Here is a 22,928-nt window from a genome sequence, read left to right on the forward strand (position 1 = left end):
GCCTCAGCCTCCCAGAGTGCTGGGATTACAGGCGTTGAATCACCGCACCTGGCCTAGTATAGCATTTTTCTTTAAAGAAAAGGAAAACGCTATCCTGGGCAGCACAGTAGAACCCTATTTCTAAAAAAAAATTAGCCAGGCATGGTGGTATGTGCCAATAGTCCCAGCTACTCAGGGGGCTGAGGTAGGAGGATCACTTGAGCCCAGGAGGTCAAGCCATGCACTCCTCCAGCCTGAGTAACAGAGCAAGACCCTGTCTCCAAGGAAAAAAAAAGAAAAATGTTAACAGTTATATACACAGAAGTCAACAGATTGTATATGCACCTCTGAGAAGTGAAATGGTACTTTCTGTACTTTTATATTTCATGAGCACATCTGTAATTATTATTATTTTTTTTTTTTTGAGACGGAGTTTCGCTCTTGTTACCCAGACTGGAGTGCAATGGCACGATCTCGGGTCACCACAACCTCCGCCTTCTGGGTTCAAGCAATTCTCCTGCCTCAGCCTCCCGAGTAGCTGGGATTACAGGCGCACATCACCACGCCCAGCTAATTTTTGTATTTTTAGTAGAGACGGGGTTTCACCTTGTTGACCAGGATAGTCTCGATCTCTTGACCTCGTGATCCACCCGCCTCGGCTTCCCAAGGTGCTGGGATTACAGGCGTGAGCCACTGCGCCCGGCCCAATCTTTTTTTTTTTTGATACAGAGTCTTGCTCTGTCACCAGGCTGGAATGCAGTGACACGATCTCGGCTCACTGCAACCTCTGCCTCCTGGGTTCAAGTGATTCTCCTGCCCCAGCCTCCCTAGTAGCTGAGATTACAGGTGTGCACCACTACACCCAGATAATTTTTTGTATTTTTCTTTATTTTTTTGAAACGGAGTTTTGCTCTAATTGCCCAGGCTGGAGTGCAATGGCACAATCTCAGCTCACTGCAACCTCCGCCTCTGGGTTCAAGCAATTCTCCTGCCTCAGCCTCCCCAGTAGCTGGGCTCACAGGCACCTGCCACCACGCCTGGCTAATTTTTGTATTTTTAGTAGAGTCGCAGTTTCACCATGTTGGCCAGGCTGGTCTTGAACTCCTGACCCTGTGATCCGCCTTCCTCGTCCTCCCTCCCAAAGTGTTGGGATTACAGGCGTGAGCCACTGCACCTGGCCCATCTGTAATTTAATGCACTGTATCAACAATGTGGTTGATGATACCCACTATGTGCCAGATGGTTTGGAGCCTTCTTCTAACCCTCACTTGCAGTAGTGACAGCCCTGCAGGGAGGCCTCCCGTGTGCCTGGAGCTGCATCTTGCACTTCCCCTCCTGCATTTCCTTGAATCTTCCCAACAGTGCTGCTAAGGGGAGAACTGGAATCCCCAGCCAGGCCTGCCCAATCTAAGGCCCAAAGTCTCCCACGCTCCACACTACACCGACCATCAAAGGTTCACGTAAAACCTGGTTTCTGATGTAGTCCCAGAAATCTGAATCCAGAGATGATACCTACAGCCTGAGCTGGTTTCCTCAGCCTCACCCCTAATTCTAAACATAAAGTCATAAGCTGCCTTTTTAAAAGCACCATGTGGCTGGTCGCAGTGGCTCACACCTGTAATCCCAGCACTTTGGGAGGCCGAGAAGGGCGGATTGTGAGGTCAGAAGTTTGAGATCAGCCCGACCAACACGGTGAAACCCTGTCTCTACTAAAAATCCAAAAATTAGTTGGGCATGATGGTGTGCACCCGTAATCCCTGCTACTCAGGGGACTGAGGCTGGAGAACCACTTGAACCTGGGAGGTGGAGGTTGTTGTGAGCCAAGATCATGCCACTGCAGTCCAGCCTGGCAGTAGGGCGAGACCCCATCTCAAAAAAAAAAAAAAAAAAAAAAAAAGCAGCATGGAGGGAGCCTTGGTGGCATCAGCCATGGATCACAAACACCTTTCTCAGCTTAAGGTGTCCAGGTTCTATTTGACGGCATTTCCCACAGCAATCTCTAAAATCTGGCAACAGGGACCACAAGGAGTTCCAGAAGAAATCCTGGCATGACCACGCACAGTGGCTCACGCCTGTAATCCCAGCACTTTGGGAGGCCAAAGCAGGCGGATCACAAGGTCAGGAGTTTGAGACCAGCCTGGCCAAGATGGTGAAACTCCATCTCTACTAAGAATTAGCCAGGCATGGTGGCGGCAAGAGAATCACTTGAACCCGGGAGGTGGAAGTTGCAGTAAGCCAAGACTGCGCCATTGCACTCCAGCCTGGGTAACAGACCGAGACTTCATCTAAAAAGAAAGAAAGAAAAAGAAGTCCTGGCAGACTGAAGTAAAACAGTAAAACAAGATAACAGGACAGGCCTGAAATCCTGGAAAGGATCCCAGTCTGACCACCTCACTTTCCAGATAACAGCACAGTTCATGAAGTCATGTGACATGCCCAAGGTCACAGCACGTACTCTACTCCTGGCAAAAGCCTGGACTCTCCACTCACTTCAGCCCAAAAGTGTTTCTGCAACTAGATCATAATCCTGGGTGTCCCAGGATGGGGGAGATCCTGAGTGAATCAATGGGGGCTACTCCCCACAATGCTGTGAAATAAAATGACTATTTGCTAAAGATTCGATGGCTCAGGAAAATGTAAATTCGGAGAAAGAAACAATCTTCAAAACCCATTTTAAAATCAGACATGCAAAATTACGGTCTATAAAACGCAGTAATCTAACATGGATTGCCCCAAAAGAATGAAGCAGAAAAAGGAGGGTAACAGCCAAGATTTAATTATTTAATCCAGAGAAAAGATGATCTCCATTTGAGAAAAGAATGTGGAGAAAGAATTTTGCCAAATTCACTAATGGCAGAAGCTTTTATAAACATCCCATCCTCAGAGCTAATTACATTCAGGACCTTTCTTTCCCACCTAAGGTTCCCAGTCACAGGAAGAAAACCTAAGCTGCATTAAACTAAATGAAATATAAACAAAAAAGAAACTAGCTGGGCACGGTGGCTCACGCCTGTAATCCCAGCACTTTGGGAGGCCAAGGTGGGTGGATCACCTGAGGTCGGGAGTTCGAGACCAGCCTGACCAACATGGAGAAACCCCGTCTCTACTAAAAATACAAAATTATCCGGGCATGGTGTTGCACACCTGAATTCCCAGCTACTCAGGAGGCTGAGGCAGGAGAATCGCTTGAACCTGGAAAGTGGAGGCTGAGCTGACCCGAGATCACGCCATTGCACTCTAGCCTGGGCAACAAGAGCAAAACTCCCTCTTTCAAAAAAAAAAAGAAAAGAAAGAAAGAAAAACTTTCAGAAATAAAAAACTTAGTAGCACCTCTTGGATCACTAGTGTAAATGACAATTAATACATTATCCCTCACTCTACGCCTTCTTCCCCAAAAAGAGTGGGCCTCACCGTCACCCAGGCTGGAGCATACTGGCATGATCATCATTCACTGCAGCCTCAAACTCCTGGGCTCAAGAAATCCTCCTGCCTCAGCCCCCCAAGTAGCTGGGATCATAGCCATGTGCCACCATGTCTGGCTATTGCTTTTTGCCCCATCTCTACAAAAATATGTTGCCCAGCCTGGTCTTGAACTCCAGTGCTCAAGTGATCCTCCCACCTCAGCCTCCCAAAGTGCTGGGATTGCAGGTGTGAGCCACCACGCCCGGACCCTTCGCCTTTTCTTTCCAACAAAGGAGAAACAGCCCAAGTAAAGAAGTCAAGTTCAAAGCACGATCTCAAGGTTGTCACATACCAACCATTTCAGGTAATTCAGAATATAAGGGCAAATAAAATTTAAAACTCCAGATTATTGACAGCTAGGTTAACATAATGACAAACTTTTATTATCTCAATCCCAGGAGCACCAAACTGGGCTGCCGAACTCCAAAAATGCCAACTCCAAGTTGCCAAACGTAATGTCCTACTTTCCACAAAACGATTCAAAGATCTGATAGCAACGACGTCCACTTCAGCTATTAAATATCTGATGCAGAATACTTTACTGAACCTGGCTTTCTAAATTTCAACTTTCTCTAATGTAGAATGAAAGTAACTCCTACAGCGAGGACGAAATGAGAATACAGGTAACAGTGCTTTACAAGCAACAGTGCTCTATCTAGGTCAAGACTTCATAATCACCAAATTACTAACAGGCCTAGAGAGTAATGCTGTTCAGGACAGTGGCCCTGAGGGCTCCCAAATCATTCCAAATCAATGCACAACTGGGCATGGCAAGTCATAAGCCAGGTGGACACCTCATTTCCTCACCAAGCCTCTGAGTCAGCAGTCAAAGGGCCACAGCAAATCACAGCTCAGACGTAACTGGAGGGGTGAAACTTCAGCCTCCGAAAGACGCCTGGCTCCCAAGTAAATGCAGCAGATGTCAGATGCTGGGACTGTTTTCTGCCCCCAGGTACAATAAACGGCTCTAGGGTTAATATAAGGAACTTCTCACTCAAGTCCTTTGCACTTTCCACTGTAAGTGAAACCTGTATTTCTTTTCGTTTTTCTTTTTTTTTTTTTTATGTTTTGAGACGGAGTTTCGCTGTTGTTACCCAGGCTGGAGTGCAATGGCGCGATCTCGGCTCACCACAACCTCCACCTCCTGGGGGTTCAAGCAATTCTCCTGACTCACCTCCTGAGTAGCTGGGACTACAGGCGTGCACCACCATGCCCAGCTAATTTTTGTATTTTTAGTAGAGACGGGGTTTCACCTTGTTGACCAGGATAGTCTCGATCTCTTGACCTCGTGATCCACCCGCCTCGGCCTCCCAAAGTGCTGGGATTATAGGTGTGAGCCACCACACCCGGCCTGTTTTTCTTTTTTCTTTTTTTTGAGACGGAGTTTCGCTTTTGTTACCCAGGCTGGAGTGCAATGGCGCGATCTCGGCTCACCGCAACCTCCGCCTCCTGGGTTCAGGCAATTCTCCTGCCTCAGCCTCCTGAGTAGCCGGGATTACAGGCACGCGCCACCATGCCCAGCTAATTTTTTGTATCTTTAGTAGAGACGGGGTTTCACCATGTTGACCAGGATGGTCTCGATCTGTTGACCTCGTGATCTACCCGCCTTGGCCTCCCAAAGTGCTGGGATTACAGGCTTGAGCCACCGCGCCCGGCCTCTTTTTTTTAAAGATAGTGTCTTGCTCCGTCACCCAGACTAGAGTACAGTGACACTACCATAGCTCACTGCAGCCTTGAACTTCTGGGCTCAAGCAATCCTCCCACCTTGGCCTCCCACAGTGCTCGGATTACAGGTATGAGCCACCGTGTCCAGTCAAAACTTTCATTCCTTATTCACTCTCCAGTGAGAAGAGACACTGCTACAAACCTTGGTAAACAACTTGCTACCTTTTGGAGCCAAACTCCAAGATGAGAAAATCTGGCTATAAAACGGTCCCACTACTGAGAAACACAGCAGTTTCTACCAGGCCTACGTACTTTGTAGAAAGGAGAAGGAAATCATCTCAAGGGATACCACACACATCTTTCTTCTCATCAAGGACAAGTACGCAGCTTGGAGGAGCAAAGTAAAGCTTCTGAATCAGAAGGACCCAATTAGCCACTCACGGGTCCACTGGGTTAAAATGGAGAGGACACTTGCTCCCTTCCAAGACTGTGGGGAGGGCATTCAAAGTGACAGACAATCACAGGCACCAGGACCAAGGACCGAGACCGCACACCCCAGGCACTCTCTCTGTTTTTGAGACAGTCTTACTCTGTCGCCCAGGCTGGAGTGCAGTGGCGTGATCTGAGCTCACTGCAACCTCTGCCTCCCAGATTCAAGCAATTCTCCTGCCTCAGCCTCCTGAGTAGCTGGGAATACAGGCACGCACCACACCCAGCTAATTTTTCAATTTTTCGTCGAGATCGGGTTTAGTCAGGCTGGTATCAAACTCCTGACCTCATGATCCATCTGCCTCAGTCTCCCAAAGTGCTGGGATTATAGGCATGAGCCACTGCGCCTGGCCCTCTTTTTTTTTTTGAGATGGGAGTCTCACTGTATCACCCACGCTGGAGTGCAGGGGTGTGATCTCGGCTCACTGCAACCTCTACCTCCTGGATTCAAGCAATTCTCCTGCCTCAGCCTTCCAAGTAGTTGGGATTACAGGTGTGTGCCACCATGCCCAGCTAATTTTTGTATTTTTAGTAGGGATGGGGTTTTCCCACGTTGGCTAGGCTGGTCTTAAATGCTTGACCTCAGGTGATCTGCCCACCTAAGCCTCCCAAAGTAATGGTATTACAGGCGTAAGCCTCCATGCCTGGCTCACCCCAGGCACTCTCAATAGCTGCGAATCTTCGCCCAAATAATGATAGAACTTCACACAGGCTCTGGCTGAGGTCACGCTAATCCTCATCTCTTCTCTCTGCCTGTCATTAAGCCATGAGTAGCATATGTTGCTGATTAAAGCTAGAGGAGAAATGACATGTGATCTTTAACCCAGAGGGAAAGGGATTTGTTTCTTGCTGTTTTGTTTTTTCTCTCCTCTAAGCTCTAAGTTGAATCTGCAACACAGCGTAAAGCATGAAAATAACCAGGACACATGAGAAAGGGGATTCTATTTAGCCCACAGAACGGTTCCCAGAGAAAGGCACCCAAGAACTGTTCTAATTTAATTTTGGGTGCATTCTGAAGGTCAGAAACAACCCTAGGAAGACAATGGACGTTTTAGTAAAAAATTAAATACCCTATGGCCTTTTAAAAAGTTTTCCCATGAGCAACTCTGAAACTCATATCTTTGACCAGTTTCTTCCATGTTTTTCTAAAGGAAATTGACAAAGAGCTCAGTATTTCTAAAACTGACTTTGGAAACCACTTTATTCTCATTCTGTTAATTTTCCAAAGCTGCCTTTTTTTTTTTTTACTGGCAGTTAGATGGCCCACTTAACAGTTGTCACATACCAATGCTCTCTGCCCTGTAATAAGGCTGTGGCCACAGTGTGCCCAGTGGCGGCCAGGGTTTAGCCCTGGGTCATCTCCCAGCCCCTTTCCCCATCGCAGGCCTGCCACTCTGGCTGCCCTGTCCAGTTCCGAAGCCTCCGCTCTCAGTGCAAAGTGGACTTTACAAGTGATGAGGCTGTACACTAGCTGGTTTTATGCAGGGTAACGAGATCACACTCATGGTTTTGGATGTGGGAGATGGGCTTGGGGGGCCAGGGAGAATGGGGAGAGGAAAATCCCAAGAGCTGCATGGAGAAATGATGACAATACAGGAGGGAGAAGAAAGAACAGAAGACAGAAGCAACAGAACTTGGGGACTACGTGACTATGAGATGAAAGGGAGAGAATTACTTGCAGGTGCCCGGCGTGGGAGACCAGGCCAGGTCGTGAGTGCGGAAGGGAGCCGGTGGGACAGCACACACATCCTCCCCTCACCCAGGAGAGGAAGCAAGAGCGGGGTGACGGGTAGGCGTGGGGGCAGAGAATGTTCATCAGAGACATGCTGAGTTTCATGTTTTTACGCAACATCTGGTTGGCAACAACCCCTACAGGGAAGCAATGGCCAGCATGGCCTGGACATCAGGGGAAACAGAGCTGCCAGGTCATCAGGCCAAGCCTTGGGGAAGAATGAAATCTCCTCCAGTGTTTTGCAGTCCCTAAGTCCACACTAACTCGGATCAAACTGGCGAGGTCTCCCTTTTCTTAAAATATGGGCTGGTTGGGCAGCCTCTTCAAAATAACAGCAGTTCCTGGCGTGTCCACCGAAGCCTTTCTACATCTCAGACCCACAGCAGTCTCCCCAGCGCAGGCGCCCTTCACTCACCAGCTGGATCTCTACGGCGGTCACAGGCCTGTGGTTCAGCAGCTGGAGCTTCTCAGCTCTGTGGAGGGAAAGTACAGCATTGAGAACTTGCATAGCCCTAAGTCTTGAGTCCTGATTGAGCTGCACAGAGAATACTTTCTCAGATAAAAAATGGAAGAACCACTAGAGCGTGGACTCATTTCCTTCAACTGTAAACTGAGAACAGGAATAGGAGCATGTTTGTGAGTGCCTCCCAGCCCACAGTACAAATGGGTATCAGAGGCATGATTGTAGGAAACAAAGCAACAGTGCAGGTGCCATTTATTTATTTATTTTGAGGTGGAGTTTCACTCTTGTTGCCCAGGCTGGAGTGCAATGGCATGATCTTAGCTCACTGCAACCTTCACTTCCCAGGTTCAAGCAATTATCCTGCCTCAGCCTCCCAAGTAGCTGGGATTACAGGCACCTGCCACCATGCCTGGCAAGTATTTTGTGTTTTTAGTAGAGATGGAGTTTCACCATGTTGGCCAGGCTGGTCTTAAACTTCTGACCTCAGGTGATCCACCCGCCTCTGCCCCCCAAAGTTTTCGGATTATAGGCACAGGTGGCATTTTAAAAACATGACGGGGCTGGGTGCAGTGGCTCATGCCTGTAATCCCAGCGCTTTGAGAGGCGGGGGCGGTGGATCACCTGAGGTCAGGAGTTCGAGACCAGGCTGGTCAACATGGTGAAACCTCGTCTCTACGAAAAATACAAAAAGTGGCCAAGCATGGTGGCATGCACCTGTAATCCCAACTACTCGGGAGGCTGAGATAGGAGAATTGCTTGAACCTGGGAGGCGGAGCTTGTGGTGAGCTGAGATAGCACCACTGCACTCCAGCCTGGGCAACACAGTGAGACTCCATCTCAAAAAAAAAAAAAAACCAAAACCAAAAAAAAAAAAAACAGGATAGTAATTTCTAACTGAAAAATGTGAAGAAAATAATGCTTTCTTCACGTCTATAATCCCAGCACTTTGGGAGGCCAAGGAGGGTGGATCATAAGGTCAGGAGTTTGAGACCAGCCTGACCAACATGATGAAACCCAGTCTTTACTAAAAGTATAAAAATTAGCCGGGCATGGTGGCATGCGCCTGTAGTCCCAGCTACTCAGGAGGCTGAGGCAGGAGAATTGCTTGAACCCAGGAAGTGGAGGATGGAGTGACCTGAATGGCGCTACTGCACTCCAGCCTGGGCGACATTGTGAGACTCTGTCTCAAAAACAAACGCCTTACAAAATAATTAAAATAAATTCACTGGGCATGGTGGGTACTTGCCCAGCTACGAAAGGCAAGTACGAGAGGGCAGGGCAGGAGGGTCACTTTAGCCTAGGAGTTGGTGGCTGCAGTGAGCTATGATTGCACCACTGCACTGCAGCCTTAGTGACAGAGCAAAACCCCATCTCTAAAACTAAAAAATTAAAACACACAAAATCATCTTGTTTGGCCATCTCTTAGAAACAGGTGAATTTCGTTTTGAGATTTAATGTTTCCCAGATTTGACCTATTATCTTAATAAACAAAACAGGGACTAAAAGAGTCAGGTGTTAATACACAGAAATACAAGGTACAGTCCCTCTGCCCTGAAAGCACTTAACAACCGAGCTGGAGAAAGAAGACAAATACATGCAAATTTTCATGACAAAAGATCCGAGTGACAGTTAGATATAGTGATCCTCTGCCTCAAAGAAATACACAGCTCATTGCTGAAAGGGTGGCTGAAACACGTGGACCCTGAAAGACTACAGAACTTCAGAGATGAAAGGACTGCAGTGGCCGTCCCTGTGCAGGTGACAGCTTCTACATTTTGCCTTCAACGTGACTCTGGAGCTGCAGATCCATCTTTCAAATCGGCTCAGTAAGTACTTTTTGAGTTAAAGACCTTCTGGAGTGAAAACACAAAGAGCCACAACTCCCGCAGTGATGAGTTTGGAGGAAAAAGTACAATTACCCACTCTCCCTAAGCCTCAGTTTCCCCATCTGTAAAACAGGAATAACAACAGCACTTCCTGTCTTATGAGAGGATTGAGAGATGAAAATCTTTCCAGAGGCCACACCTACCATTTATTGCTTGCTTTCCATGTGGTAAGTACATTTAATCCTCAGATTTCACTGACATGGAGATAGTAAATAATTTGTCCACAGTTGCAAAGCCAGTAAATGGCGTAAAAAAGCTCCTTGTTCTTGGCCATCTGCTTCTAGTGTACATGTGATAATGGATGCCATCTGTCCCACAACAGTTTCTCCATAAATGGCAGTCATTATTAGAGCTGTTCAAATTCTAGTGCTTATAACCCCCCAAACATTTACTCTAGACTCAAAAAGGGAGATTCCACAGAAATGACCCTTGCACTATGCCCTGATGGCTTTTCAACTCAAAGGGATGAGAGGGACAGACAGTCAGGGCAGAAACACACAAGAACATGTCCAGAGGAAGAAAGCCCCCAGAATTTGGGGTGGGACATGGGGTGAAAGAGTCATCTGGGACAAGATTGAAAACACCCCTGACTATCAAGAGGCTGGGTGTGACCTGGTCAATACCGGAGAGCAACCAAGGAAGAGGGGCATGTGCTCCAGCTGGCTCCAGCTGGTGCCGGCAGTGATTCTGGAAGACCCAAGAAAATGGAGGCAGACAGTGACACATGCACTGTAACACCCTCCGGTGAGCCAGAGGCAGACAGTGACTAGTGCACTGTAACACCCCCCGGTGAGCCAGAGCGAGGTTATGAAGCTGGCCAGCAGCGGCACACATGCCAATAAGCATCTAAATACAGTCACCCTCACGTAAAGTCAACAGGACCCGACAACTGCCTATATTGGGTTGGGCGGGGGAGGAGGAGGAAAGGAACAGATAGAGTCAAGGTTAGGTTGTTTAGAAAAAAACACATTATTTAACATGGAATCTGAGCTTGTAGTACCTTTATAACTCTGGAGGTTTCTGTGAAAAAGTGCGTCTAGTCTGAGGTCTGATTTGGTCTAAAACTAAAGGAAAAAAAAAGCACTAGATTTATTTGCAAGGAGTTACGTGAAACCACAAGGGGATATTATGGTCCAGAGACCAACTGTGGAGTGAGTGAAGACCAGACACCATGTGCCTCCGTTTAAGGAGCCAAGAAAAGCCAGGCATGGTGGCTCACCCCATTTACCCTACTGTGATTATTGCACATTGTATGTCTATATTGAAATATTCCATACACCCCCAAATATATACACCTATCATGTACCCAGAAAAATTTAAAAAAAAATCCATTCCCTCATGCCACATGACCTGAGCTCCACACATCTGTAGACGACTGCCTTCTAGGTATCTCTGCCTTGACATCTCTGACAGGCCATGAACCCAACACATCCCAGAGTGACCCAACAGCCTTCCCAACAAACCAGCTCTTCCCTCTGTACTTCTCTTCTTGGCGGAGTGCCAGGCACCCAGGTAAAAAATCCGAGGGTCTTCCCTGATTTCTCCCTCACCCACTACAAACATTCAGTCACCACGTATGAATTATTACATTTCTTTCAGGATATCTAGGCCAGGCGCGGTGCCTCATGCTCATAATCCCAGCACTTTGGGAGGCCAAGGCAGGCGGATCACAAGGTCACGAGTTTAAGACCAGCCTGGCTAGCAGCCATGTAATCCCAGCACTTTGGGAGGCCGAGGCAGGTGGATCACGAGGTCAGGGGATTGAGACCATCCTGGTCAACATGGTGAAACCCCGTCTCTACTAAAAATACAAAAAATTAGCTGGGCATGGTGGCACATGCCTGTAGTCCCAGCTACTCAGGAGGCTGAGGCAAGAGAATTGCTTGAACCCAGGAGGCGGAGGTTGCGGTGAGCCGAGATGGCACCATTGCACTCCAGCCTGGGTAACAAGAGCGAAACACCATCTCAAAAAAAAAAAAAAGACCAGCCTGGCTAAAAAATACAAAAATTAGCTAGGCATGGTGGCTCGTGCCTGTAATCACAGCTACTTGGGAGGCTGAGGTAGGAGAATTGTTTGAACCAGGACACGGGAGGTGGAGGTTGCAGTGAGCCGAGATGGCACCATTGCACTCCAGCCTGGGTAACAAGAGCGAAACACCATCTCAAAAAAAAAAAAAGACCAGCCTGGCTAAAAAATACAAAAATTAGCTAGGCATGGTGGCTCGTGCCTGTAATCACAGCTACTTGGGAGGGGCTGAGGTAGGAGAATTGTTTGAACCACGACACAGGAGGCAGAGGTTGCAGTGAGCCAGGATTACACCACTGCACTCCAGCCTGGGCTGTAGAGCAGGACTCCACCTCAAAAACAAAAAAAAAAACCAGAAACACGGTCATCTCATTATCCTGCTTGTAATCTTCCCACTGTCCTCACAGGTTTTGGTCTGAACTTGAGTTTCCTTAGTTCAGCGCCCAGAACCCTCTGAAATCTGGTCTTTGTCAGTCTCTATAGCTTTGTATGGCCCTACACTGCACTCACATCCCAACTGACCCAAACTGCAAACACCCCACAGAAAAGTACAGGGCTGCTTCCCGATCCCATGCTTACTTGGCACACTGTCTTCTGACACATCAGTGTCTCTCCACTGTGTCCCTCCCATAGCACTTCCGCTGTGGTCATCTTTGTAGCCCCAACAACTGAGACAAAGTGGCCATGAGGTAAATGGAATCTGAAGTATACGTAAGAGAAAGAGCTAGGGAAGCCCCGACTCACAGAAGTCCATGGAAGAGAAAGGGGAAAACTCCGCAGAGATATAGGCAGGACTCCAAGCTCTGAAAGCAGCCAGGGTGCCCGGACTCCAGCCACTAGGGAAACCGACAACTCATCCGTCAACTCTGAGCTTTGCTGCTCCCAGAGGAACACGTTCCAAATATGCTATCAACTCCCAAGAATAATCTGTGCCCAGAAGAGTCCCTTTTAGGAATGCAAAGTTATTTACAAACCTATCTAAGCTAGGTCTTGAAGGCAAGTCCTCTTCTTCTATTCCCGGCAGACCTAGCTCTAACCCTAAGGCAGAGCTGTATACCTCAGAGAGGAGCTGTCAGGATGAGAGCTGGGGCTACAAGCCAGGCTGCAGTTCATTTCTTTTTTTTTTTTTTTTTTTTGAGACAGTCTCACTCTGTCACCTAGGCTGTTGTGTAATGGCATGATCTCGACTCACTGCAACCTCCGCCTCCCAGGTTCAAGTGATTCTCCGGCCCTAGCCTCCTGAGTAGCTTGGATTACAGGCATGTGCTAAAGAAGGAAATTAAATACTAGCAATAATAGTAAAAATAAAACCTTATACTTTGCAGTCGCTATACAATAAAGGTTCCTGTGTGTGTTCAATGTAAAACCTAACCCCCAGCTCTGCCTGAAATTCACTAACTCCCTGTGAAACCTGCCTATCTGTCCTCCCCACATTCTCGACAAGTTCCCGGCATCTCAAGACTCTTATTTTTCTTGCAGACCAGCTGCAAGGTCACAGGGCAAGTTAACACAAAGAATGTGCAGCGTGTTTCTCAACATGCTGTTTTCAAAGGTAACATACATTACAAGATACATTACTAATTAACTGTTGTTTGTTCTCACTTCTGTAAACCTGTTAGCTGCTACGTCGTCCTGGATGTATAAAAAGTCAAGCCCTGTCTTTGTTAGGCATTCAGCCTTGGGATGCTAATTCCCTGGGCAGGTGGCCACCTTAATAAAATCCTGTTTCACCCATTGGGCTCTCTGGTCTCCTGAATATTCTGTAACAGTGCCAGCACATCCGGCTAATTTTTTGTATTTTTAGCAGAGACAGGGTTTCACCATGTTAGCCAGGATGGTCTCAATCTCCTGACCTCATGATCCGCCCACCTCGGCCTGCCAAAATGCTGGGATTACAGTCGTGAGCCACCACGCCCCGCCTGGCCTGCAGCTCTTTGAGAACTAGATGCCTGAAGAAGAAACGAAAATAGACCAGGCGCCAGTGGTTCACACCTGTAATCCCAGCACTTTGCGAGGCCGAGGTGGGTGGATCACGAGGTCAGGAATTTAAGACAAGCCTGGCCAATATGGTGAAACCCCATCTCTACTAAAAATAAAAAAATTAGCCGGGCGTGGCTGTGGGCACCTGTAATCCCAGCTACTTAGGAGGCTGAGGCAGAGAATTACTTGAACCCAGGAGGCAGAGGTTGCAGTGAGCTGACATCATGCCACTGCACTCCAGCCTGGGTGACAGAGCCAGACTCCATCTCAAAAAAAAAAAAAAAAAAAAAAAAAAAAACGGAAAACTAAAATGATTAAAGAGCCAAATGCTTCAGAGGAAGTAACATGCTATAGAAAAAATGACACAGAGCCGAGCGTGGTGCCTCATGCCTGTAATCCGAACACTTTGAGCGGCTGAGGCAGGTGGATCACCTGAGGTCAGGAGTTCAAGACCAGCCTGGCCAACATGGTGAAACCTCATCTCTACTAAAAAATACAAAAATTAGCCAGGCATGGTGGTGGGTGCTTGTAATCCCAGCTACTCAGGAGGCTGAGGCAGGAGAATCACTTGAACCTGGGAGGCAAAGGTTGCAGTGAGCAGAGACTGCACCACTGCAAACCCCATCTCAACAAAAAAAAAAAAAAAAAAAGAAAAATGAGACGGGACATCCTATCATGACTTGCAGTTGAGTCCCAACAGTATTGTTTTGCTGAGTAAGATTACCAATCAAACGAAACAGGGTCCCACCGTTCTCTGGTATTTACAAAGTAACAGAGCCCCAGCTTGCACTAACAGCTGCAATCAGGCCCGCTAAGGGCTGTGATTTTGAATCCCCTCTCCCTGAATGGTAGAGGAAAATTCTGTTGAGGATATTCAAACACCAGAATTAAAGATGCTTCAGTAGTTCCCGTTATAAGCGAAATTTCTTAAGCTGGAGCGGCCAGCCCATGGTGGTCCAGGTCTTGATGGCTTTGGTCAAGCAGCCCCCTGGGTCACCAGGCACTGAGGCCCCTTGAATTGCAAGGGCTGCAAGCTCCCGGAGGAGGAGCCAGGCCCGGCCGCAGTGAAAGAAGCCTGGTGCTCCCTCTACTGGCTGTTGGACAACACCGCCGCCTGCATGCAGCGTTTGCTCTTGGCAGTCAAGGAACCAATTAATGAAAGGGTTGAGGTCAAAAGTTTCAGACAGCCTTTCAAAAGATGTTTAAACATCCTCCATTTCAAGATCACAAGTGGAAAAGGGAGTTGAAATTAATCCTCCTTGAATATTGCAGTCTGCTTTAAATTTTATGTAGATTAGGGCCAATCATGAATCGGCTTGCAAGACGATGTCTATTTATTTGCAGGTTTTTTGAACAGTGTTTGTCCATATTTATAGTGGAAAACATGTTGGGCTCAGGAAGCATGCATCAGCCCAGAGAGCTGAAAAGAGGCCTTAAAAATCTACTGTTAGGATTTCTGCTACAGGACAAGATGGAGGAAGCCCATGAAAGCCTCTCTCTCTCCACAGATTACAATGAGAAATTTCCAGACAGCTGGACTCGGGGACTTACACCTGTAATCCCAGCACTTTTGGAGGCTGAGGCGGCAGATCACCTGAGGTCAGGAGTTCGAGACCAGCCTGGTCAACATGGCAAAACCCCTTCTCTACTAAAAATAGAAAAATTAGCTGGGCGTGGTAGCAAGGGCCTATAATCACAGCTACTCAGGTAGCTGAGACAGGAGAATTGCTTAAACCTGGGAGGCAGAGGTTTCAGTGAGCCGAGACTGCCCCACTGCACTCTAGCCTGGGTGAAGAGAGCAAGACTCCATCTCAAAAAAGAAGAAGAAGAAGAACTCTCCAGACAGAATACACAAAAATACCTGAAGACTCTGAAAAGCAAACAAAAGCAGATGGTATGGGAGGGAAATAAAACCTGAGAACCATTTGGGGTGGAGGATGGAGGTGAGCTTCTTGGGGCTTTTTCCTCTTTTCTCTCAGGGCCTCAAGCCTGGTGCAGCTGCAGTGGCCCCGCAGGCAGCTCCAACTCCAGGAGAAATTCAATCTTTCTGGCCAGGAGATGAAGAAAGGCTGGAGATTCAGGAGGAGCTCACGACTCAAGGGCAGTGCCCCAGGCAGCGACCAGCAGCAGGCATAGGTGGGAAGGAAGCCCTTGCTGTCCAGAGTGCCCAGGAGTCCTTTTTTTTCCTTTTTTACTTTCCCTGCTCTGCTCCAAGGACAGCTCTAGTAACAACCACACACAGGTGGGCAGGTAAACCTTTGAGAGAAACTTGGAACTTGTGGCTAGAAGACCAAAAAAGGGGTCTCATGTGGGCCAAAGTATCAGTGGAGGAGTCCAGAGAGGAGAGCTAGAGAAGGGGACTCCTCCAAATTTGAATATCAATCAGCAAAAATCCTAGGTTCACCTGAGCCATGTATGTGCCAAACAGCACCAAAACAGCAAGCATTGAACAGACCCAGCACGGCAAAGACACCCAGTGAGAAGTGAGCGAGTTCAACCACCAGTCCAGTTCCATATGCAAAGACCAGAGTGGCAGGGCAAAAGTTTCAAAAACCAAATAATTCTGAAATCCCTGCCCTGGAAGGCATGACTGATTTGAAGTCTGAACCTAACTGGGTTGACTGCCTCCTAAAACACTAACCAGAAGCTTTTAACAGGACCCAGAGTCTAAACAATATAATACTCAAATTTCCAGGATACTATCTAAAATTACCTTGACCAGGAAAAGATGACTCATTCTCCAGGGAAAAGATAATCAACAAATGCCAAGCCCTGATGACCTAACTGTTGAAATTATCAAAATTTTAGCGACTATAGCGACTTGGGGTAAAAGTAAACATTCCTGAAATGAATGGATAATACACGTTCTCAGTAAAGAAGTTATAAAAAAAATAACTAGATGTAAACTTTAGAACTGAAAAACACCTGAAAGAAAAAACCCACGGGTAGGCTTGCTAACAGAATGAAGATGCCAGAACAATCTGCATATATAAACAGATCAACAGAAATTATCCCATTAGACTTGGAGGCTGCAGTGAGTCTGACTGCACCAGCACATTTCAGCTTGGGCAACAGAGTGAAACCCTGTCTCTATTTAAAAAAGAGACAGGGCGATAGAATATATTGTTTGAAAAAATGAACTAAAAAAAAAAAAAAAAAAGGGAAAAAAAGAAAGAGAAAAATTATTCCATTTGAACTACAAATTTTTTTTAAAAGGAACAGAGGGGCTGGGCACAGTGGCTCACGTCTATAATCTCGGCACTTTGAGAAGCCAAGGCAGGCAGATCACCTAAGGTCAGGAGTTCGAGACCAGTATGGCTAACATGGTGAAATCCCATTTCTACTAAAAATACAAAAAACTTAGCTGGGTTTGGTGGCGTGTGCCTGTAATCCCAGCTACTTGAGAGGCTGAGGCAGGAGAATCACTTGAACCTGGGAGGTGGAGGTTGCGGTGAGCCGAGATTGAGCCATTGTACTCCAGCTTGAGCAGGCAACAAAACAAGACGGAAACATCTCAAAAAACAAAAAAAAGAACAGAGCCTCAGAGACCTGTACAGCAGCATCAGAGGTCTACCAGGTAGATAGCTTATATCTGTAATCCCAGTACCTTGGGAGGCCAAGGCGGGCAGATCACAAAGTCAGGAGTGTGAGACGAGCCTGACCAACATGGTAATACCTCATCTCCACTAAAATTACAAAAATTAGCCAGGTGTGGTGGTGCAGGCCTGTAATCCCAGCTACTTAGGAGGCTGAGGCAGGAGAATCACCTAAACCCAGGAGGCGGAGGTTACAGTGAGCCGAGATCATGCCACTGCTCTCCAGCCTGGGTGACAGAGCAAGATTCCGTCTCAGAAAACAACAACAGCCAGGCACGTGGCTCACGCCTATAATCCCAGCACTTTGTGAGCTGAGGTGGGCGGATCACGAGGTCAAGAGATCAAGACCGTCCTGGTCAACATGGTGAAACCCCGCCTCTACTAAAAATACAAAAATTAGCTGGGCGTGGTGGCAGGTGCCTTGGGAGGCCGAGGCAGGAGAATTGCTTGAACCCGGGAGGCGGCGGCTGCAGTGAGCCGAGATCGCGCCACTGCATTCCAGTTTGGTGACTGGCGACAGAGTAAGACTGTGTCTCAAAACAAAGAAATCGGGAAAGATGACACAAACAAAATGGAAGCACATCCACTGAAGACTTACTAATGTTAAGATGTCAATACTGCCTAAAGCGATTGATACATTATTCGATGCAATCCCTATCAAAATCTCAGAAACAGGTAAATCCATCCTAAAATTCGAACAGCTCCCAAATAGTTAAAACAATTTTGAAAAAAAATAATAGGCCAGACATGGTGGCTCATGCCTGTAATCCCAGCACTTTGGGAGGCCAAGGCGGGGTGGATCACAAGGTCAAGAGTTTGAGACCATCCTGGCCAACATGGTAAAACCCCGTCTCTACTAAAAAAGTATATAAAATATTAGCTGGGTGTGGTTGTGGGCACCTATAATCCCAGCTACCTGGGAGGCTGAAGCAGGAGAATCACTTTCACTTGAACCCGGGAGGCAGTGGTTGCAGTGAGCCAAGACTGCGCCACTGCACTCCAGCCTAGGCGACAATGCGAGATTCCACCTAAATAAATAAATAAATAATAATAAAGTCTGAGTAGTCATGCTTCCTGATTTCAAAACTTTCTGTAAAGCTATAGCAATCAAAGTAGTATAGCATTAGCAGAGAGACAGACATACAGACCGATGGAGCAGAGAACCCAGAAAGACGACAACACTCGCATATATGATCAAACGATTGACAAGGGGACCAAGACCATTCAAGAGAGAAAAGATCGTCTTTTCAGCAAATGGTGCTAGAAAAACTGGGTATCCACATGCAAAGGAAAGAAGGTGGATCCTTACCATATACCATATACAACAATTAACTAAAAATTGATCAATGTTTGTGGTCACAAATATGCTAACTGCCTTAATTTGAACATTACACATTATAGATGTATCAAAATACCACTTTATACATCATCAACTTGCACGAATTATTACATGTCAATTAAAGAAATGTTTAATTTTTAAACAAAGGATCAAAGACTTAAACATAAAACTGGAACTACAAAGGTCTTAGAAGAAAGTATAAAGAAAAACCTTCAGCCAGGCATGGTGGCTCACACCTGTAATCCAAGCACTTTGGAGGTGAAGGCGGGCGGATCACCTTAGGTCAGGAGTTCAAGACCAGCCTGACCAACATGGCGAAACCCTATCTTGAATGAATGAATGAATGAATGAATGAATGAATGAATGAAAAATCTTCATGACATTGAAAACAAAATTTTTTTTTTCCAGACAGTCTCGTTCTGTCACCCAGGCTGGAGTGCAGTGGTATGACAATGGCTCATTGCAACCTCCAACTCCCGGGTTCAAGTGATTCTCCTGCCGCAACCTCCCGAGTAGCTGGGACTACAGGCGTGCACCACCATGCCAAGCTAATTTTTATATCTTTAGTAGAGACAGGGTTTCGCCATGTTGGCCAGGATGGTCTCCATCTCCTTACCTCGTGATCATCCACCTCGGCCTCCCAAAATGCTGGGATTACAGGCATGAGATACCACACCTGGCCATGACATTGAATTTTTTTTTTTTGAGGCAGTCTCACTCTGTTGCCAGGCTGGAGTGCGGTGGTGCGATCTTGGTTCACTGCAACCTCCACCTCCCGGGTTCAAGCAACTGTCTCCCTCAGCCTCCCTAGTAGCTGGGAATACAGGTGCCTGCCACCACAGCAGGCTAATTTTTTTGTATTTTTAGTAGAGATGCGGTTTCATCATCATCTTGGCCAGGCTGGTCTTGAACTCCTGACCTCGTGATCCACCTGCCTCAGCCTCCCAAAGTGCTGGATTACAGCCATGAGCCACTGTGCCCGGCCAACATTGAATATGATAATGATTTCTTGGATCTCTGATACTAAATGCACAGGTAACAAAAGAAAAGAAGCAAATTGGACTTCATTTAAAAACTATGTGCATCAGAGGACTCTACCAACAGAGTGAAAATACAACCCATAGAATGGGAGAAAATATTTGCAAATCATATCTACAAAAGAATTAACATCCAAAATATATATAAAATTCCTAAAACTGAACAAAAAAACCTCATTCAAATATGGGAAAAGGACCAGGTGTGGTGGCTGACACCTGTAATTCCTATGGAAGACCAAGGCAGGTGGATTACTTGAGTCCAGGAGATTCAGGCCAGCCTAGGGAATTCGGAGAAACCCTGTCTCTCCAAAAGTACAAAAACTAAGTGGACAATGATGATACATGCCTATACTCCCAACTACTCAGGAGACTGAGGTGGGAGGATCGCCTGAACCTAGGAAGGTCAAGGCTGCAGTGAGCCAAGATAACGCTATTTCACTTAAACCTGGACATCAGAGTGGAACTCTGTCTCCAAAAAAAAGAAAACAAAACAAAAAAGGACTGGAATAGAAATTCTCCCAAGAAGGCCAGGCGCGGTGGCTCATGCCTGTAATCCCAGCACTTTGGGAGGCTGAGGCAGGTGGATCACGAGGTCAAGAGATCGAGACCATCCTGGTCAACATGGAGAAACCCCATCTCTACTAAAAATACAAAAATTAGCTGGGCATGGTGGCGCGTGCCTGTAGTCCCAGCTACTCGGGAGGCTGAGGCAGAATTGCTTGAACCCAGGGATGTGGAGAAACTGGAACTGTTACACTGCCGGCAGGAATGTAAAATGGTGTAGCCAACAGAAAAAAATAGGATGGTGGTTCCTCAATAAAGTTAAAAGCAAAATTACCATATGATGCATCAATTTCACTTCTGGGTACGCAAGAACTGAAAGCAGGGTCTCAAAGAGATACCTGAACACTCATGTTCTTGCCAGCATTATTCACCATAGCCAAAAGGCGGAAGCAAATGTATGTCAATGGATGTTGGAAAAACAAACTGGTGGCACATGCCAGTAATCCCAGCACTTTGGGAGGCCCAGGTGGGTGGATCACTTGAGGTCAGGAGTTCAAAAACCTGCCTGGCCATCATCATGAAACCCACATTTCTACTAAAAAATACAAAAAAGTTAGCCAGGCATGGTGGTAAGCACCTGTAATCACAGCTACTCACGAGGCTGAGGCAGGAGAATTGCTTGAACCCGGTAGTCAGAGATTGCAGTGAGCCGAAATTGAGCCACTACACTCCAGCCTGGGCAACAGCGCAAGACTAATCTCAAAAAACAAAAAAAGAAAACCAAATGTGGTTTACATAAACGAATATTATTCAGCCTTACAAAGGAAGGAAGTTCTCATATATCCTACAACATAGATGACCCTTGAAGACATTATGATAAGAGATACAAGCCAGACACAAAAGGACAAATACTGTATGATCCCATTTACATGCAGTACTTAGAGTAGCCAAATTCATGAAGACAGAAAACAGAATGGTGGTTGCCAGGGGTAAGGAGGAGGGGAGAATGGGGAGTTATTGATTACTGGGCACAGAGTTTCAGTTTTGCAAGATCAAATGTTCTGTGGATAGATGGCAATGATTGTACAATGTGAATGTACTAGATGCCACTGAACTGCACACTTAAATCGTTAAAATGATTTTAAAAATTAAACATTCAAATATGACTTTAAAAAACAAAACAAAACAAAACACTGTATGGTCAAGCTCACAGAAACAAAAAGCAGAATGGCGGCTGCAAGGGCCAAGGGAGGAGCAAATACGGAATTGTCTAAGGGACACAGAATTTCAGTTTTGCTAAATGAAAAGGTCTGGATAGGCTGGGCATGGTGGCTCACGCCTATAATCCCAGCACTTTGGGAAGCCAAGGCTGGTGGATCATGAGGTCAGGAGTTCAAGACCAGCCTGGCTAACAGTGAAACCCCATCTCTACTAAAAATACAAAAATTAGCCAGGCGTGGGCGCCTGTAGTCTCAGCTACTTGGGAGGCTGAGGTAGGAGAATGGCTTGAACCTGGAAGGTGGAGGCTGCAGTGAGCCAAGATCTGGCCACTTGCACTCCAGCCTGGGCGACAGGCTGGATAGATGGCAATGATTGTACAATGTGAATGTACTTAATGCCACTGAACTGCACACTTAAATCGTTAAAATGATTTTAAAAATTAAACATTCAGATATGACTTTAAAAAACAAAACAAAACAAAACACTATCCATCTCAAAAAAAAAAAAAAAAAGAAAAGAAAAAGTCTGGATACTGGTTATAACAATTGAAATTGTATACTTTAAATGATTAAAACTAAAATGGTCACTTTTTTGAGTCAGAGTCTTGCTCTGTCATCCTGGCTGGAGTGCAGTAGTGTGATCTCGGCTAACAGGAAACTCCCGGGTTTGAGCAATTCTCCTACCCCAGCCTCCCGAGAAGCTGGGATTACAGGCACCCACCACCTCTATAGGCTATTTATTATTTAAAAAAAATTTTTTTTTGAGATGGAGTCTTGCTCTGTCACCAGGCTAGAATGCAGTGGCACAATCTTGGCTCACTGCAACCTCTGCCTCCTGGGTTCAAGCAATTTCCCTGCCTCAGCCTCCCAAGTAGCTGGGACTACAGGCACCCACCACCATGCCCAGTTTTTTTTTTTTCCAGTAGAGTCAGGGTTTCACCATGTTGGCCAGGATGGTCTCAATCTCCTGACGTCATGATCTGCCCGCTCTGGCCTACCAAAGTGCTGCGATTACAGGCATGAGCCACCATGCCTGGCCAATTTTTTATTTTTAGTAGAGACGAGGTTTCATCATGTTGGTCAGGCTAGCCTCAAGTGATCCTCCCGCCTCAGCGTCCCAAAGTATTGGGATTACAGGTGTTAGCCACTGTACCTGGCCTAAAATGATAAATTTTATGTTACTTCTATTTTAACACAGTTTTAAAAAAATGTTATACACGAATACAGAAGATAGACATGGAAGATTTGCACACACATGGAAGATGTTTTGTCTTCAGAGTTTACTTGGAGAAAGAGTGAGAAACCTGCATTCAGTTCGCTGATTGAACAAACTGAGTGCCTGATATAACACCAAAAGGTTCCTCCAAAAGAAAATTACTGATTATCCTAAGTGAAATGACAAAAGCTTTTGAAATTTATCAGCTTTAGCATTAATTCTAAAAAGCTTGGGCTAGGCTGGGTGCAGTGACTCACGCCTGTAATCCCAGCTAATCCCAGGGTGGATCACCTGAGGTCAGGAGTTCGAGACCAGTCTGCCCAACATGGAGAAA

At 46.5% G+C, this 22,928-nt stretch overlaps 1 protein-coding gene across 14 annotated transcripts in view; it reads right to left on the reverse strand.

Moving 5' to 3' along the window:
• CRCP (CGRP receptor component) overlaps positions 1–22,928 on the reverse strand; it is a 60,699-nt gene that overhangs the window by 7,915 nt on the left and 29,856 nt on the right. For all 14 annotated transcript variants that reach the window (XR_013528365.1, XR_013528379.1, XR_008479791.2 and 11 more), the window contains one exon: positions 7,743–7,800. Coding sequence is in view for 10 of the 14 variants with exons in the window: in XM_078353791.1 (XP_078209917.1) it covers positions 7,743–7,800 (58 nt within the window). In the remaining 4 variants the exon portion in view is untranslated. The remainder of the gene's footprint in view (positions 1–7,742; positions 7,801–22,928) is intronic.

The sequence above is a fragment of the Callithrix jacchus genome, chromosome 2 (genome assembly GCF_049354715.1).
Source record: "Callithrix jacchus isolate 240 chromosome 2, calJac240_pri, whole genome shotgun sequence".
NCBI classification, from domain to species: Eukaryota; Metazoa; Chordata; class Mammalia; order Primates; family Cebidae; genus Callithrix; species Callithrix jacchus.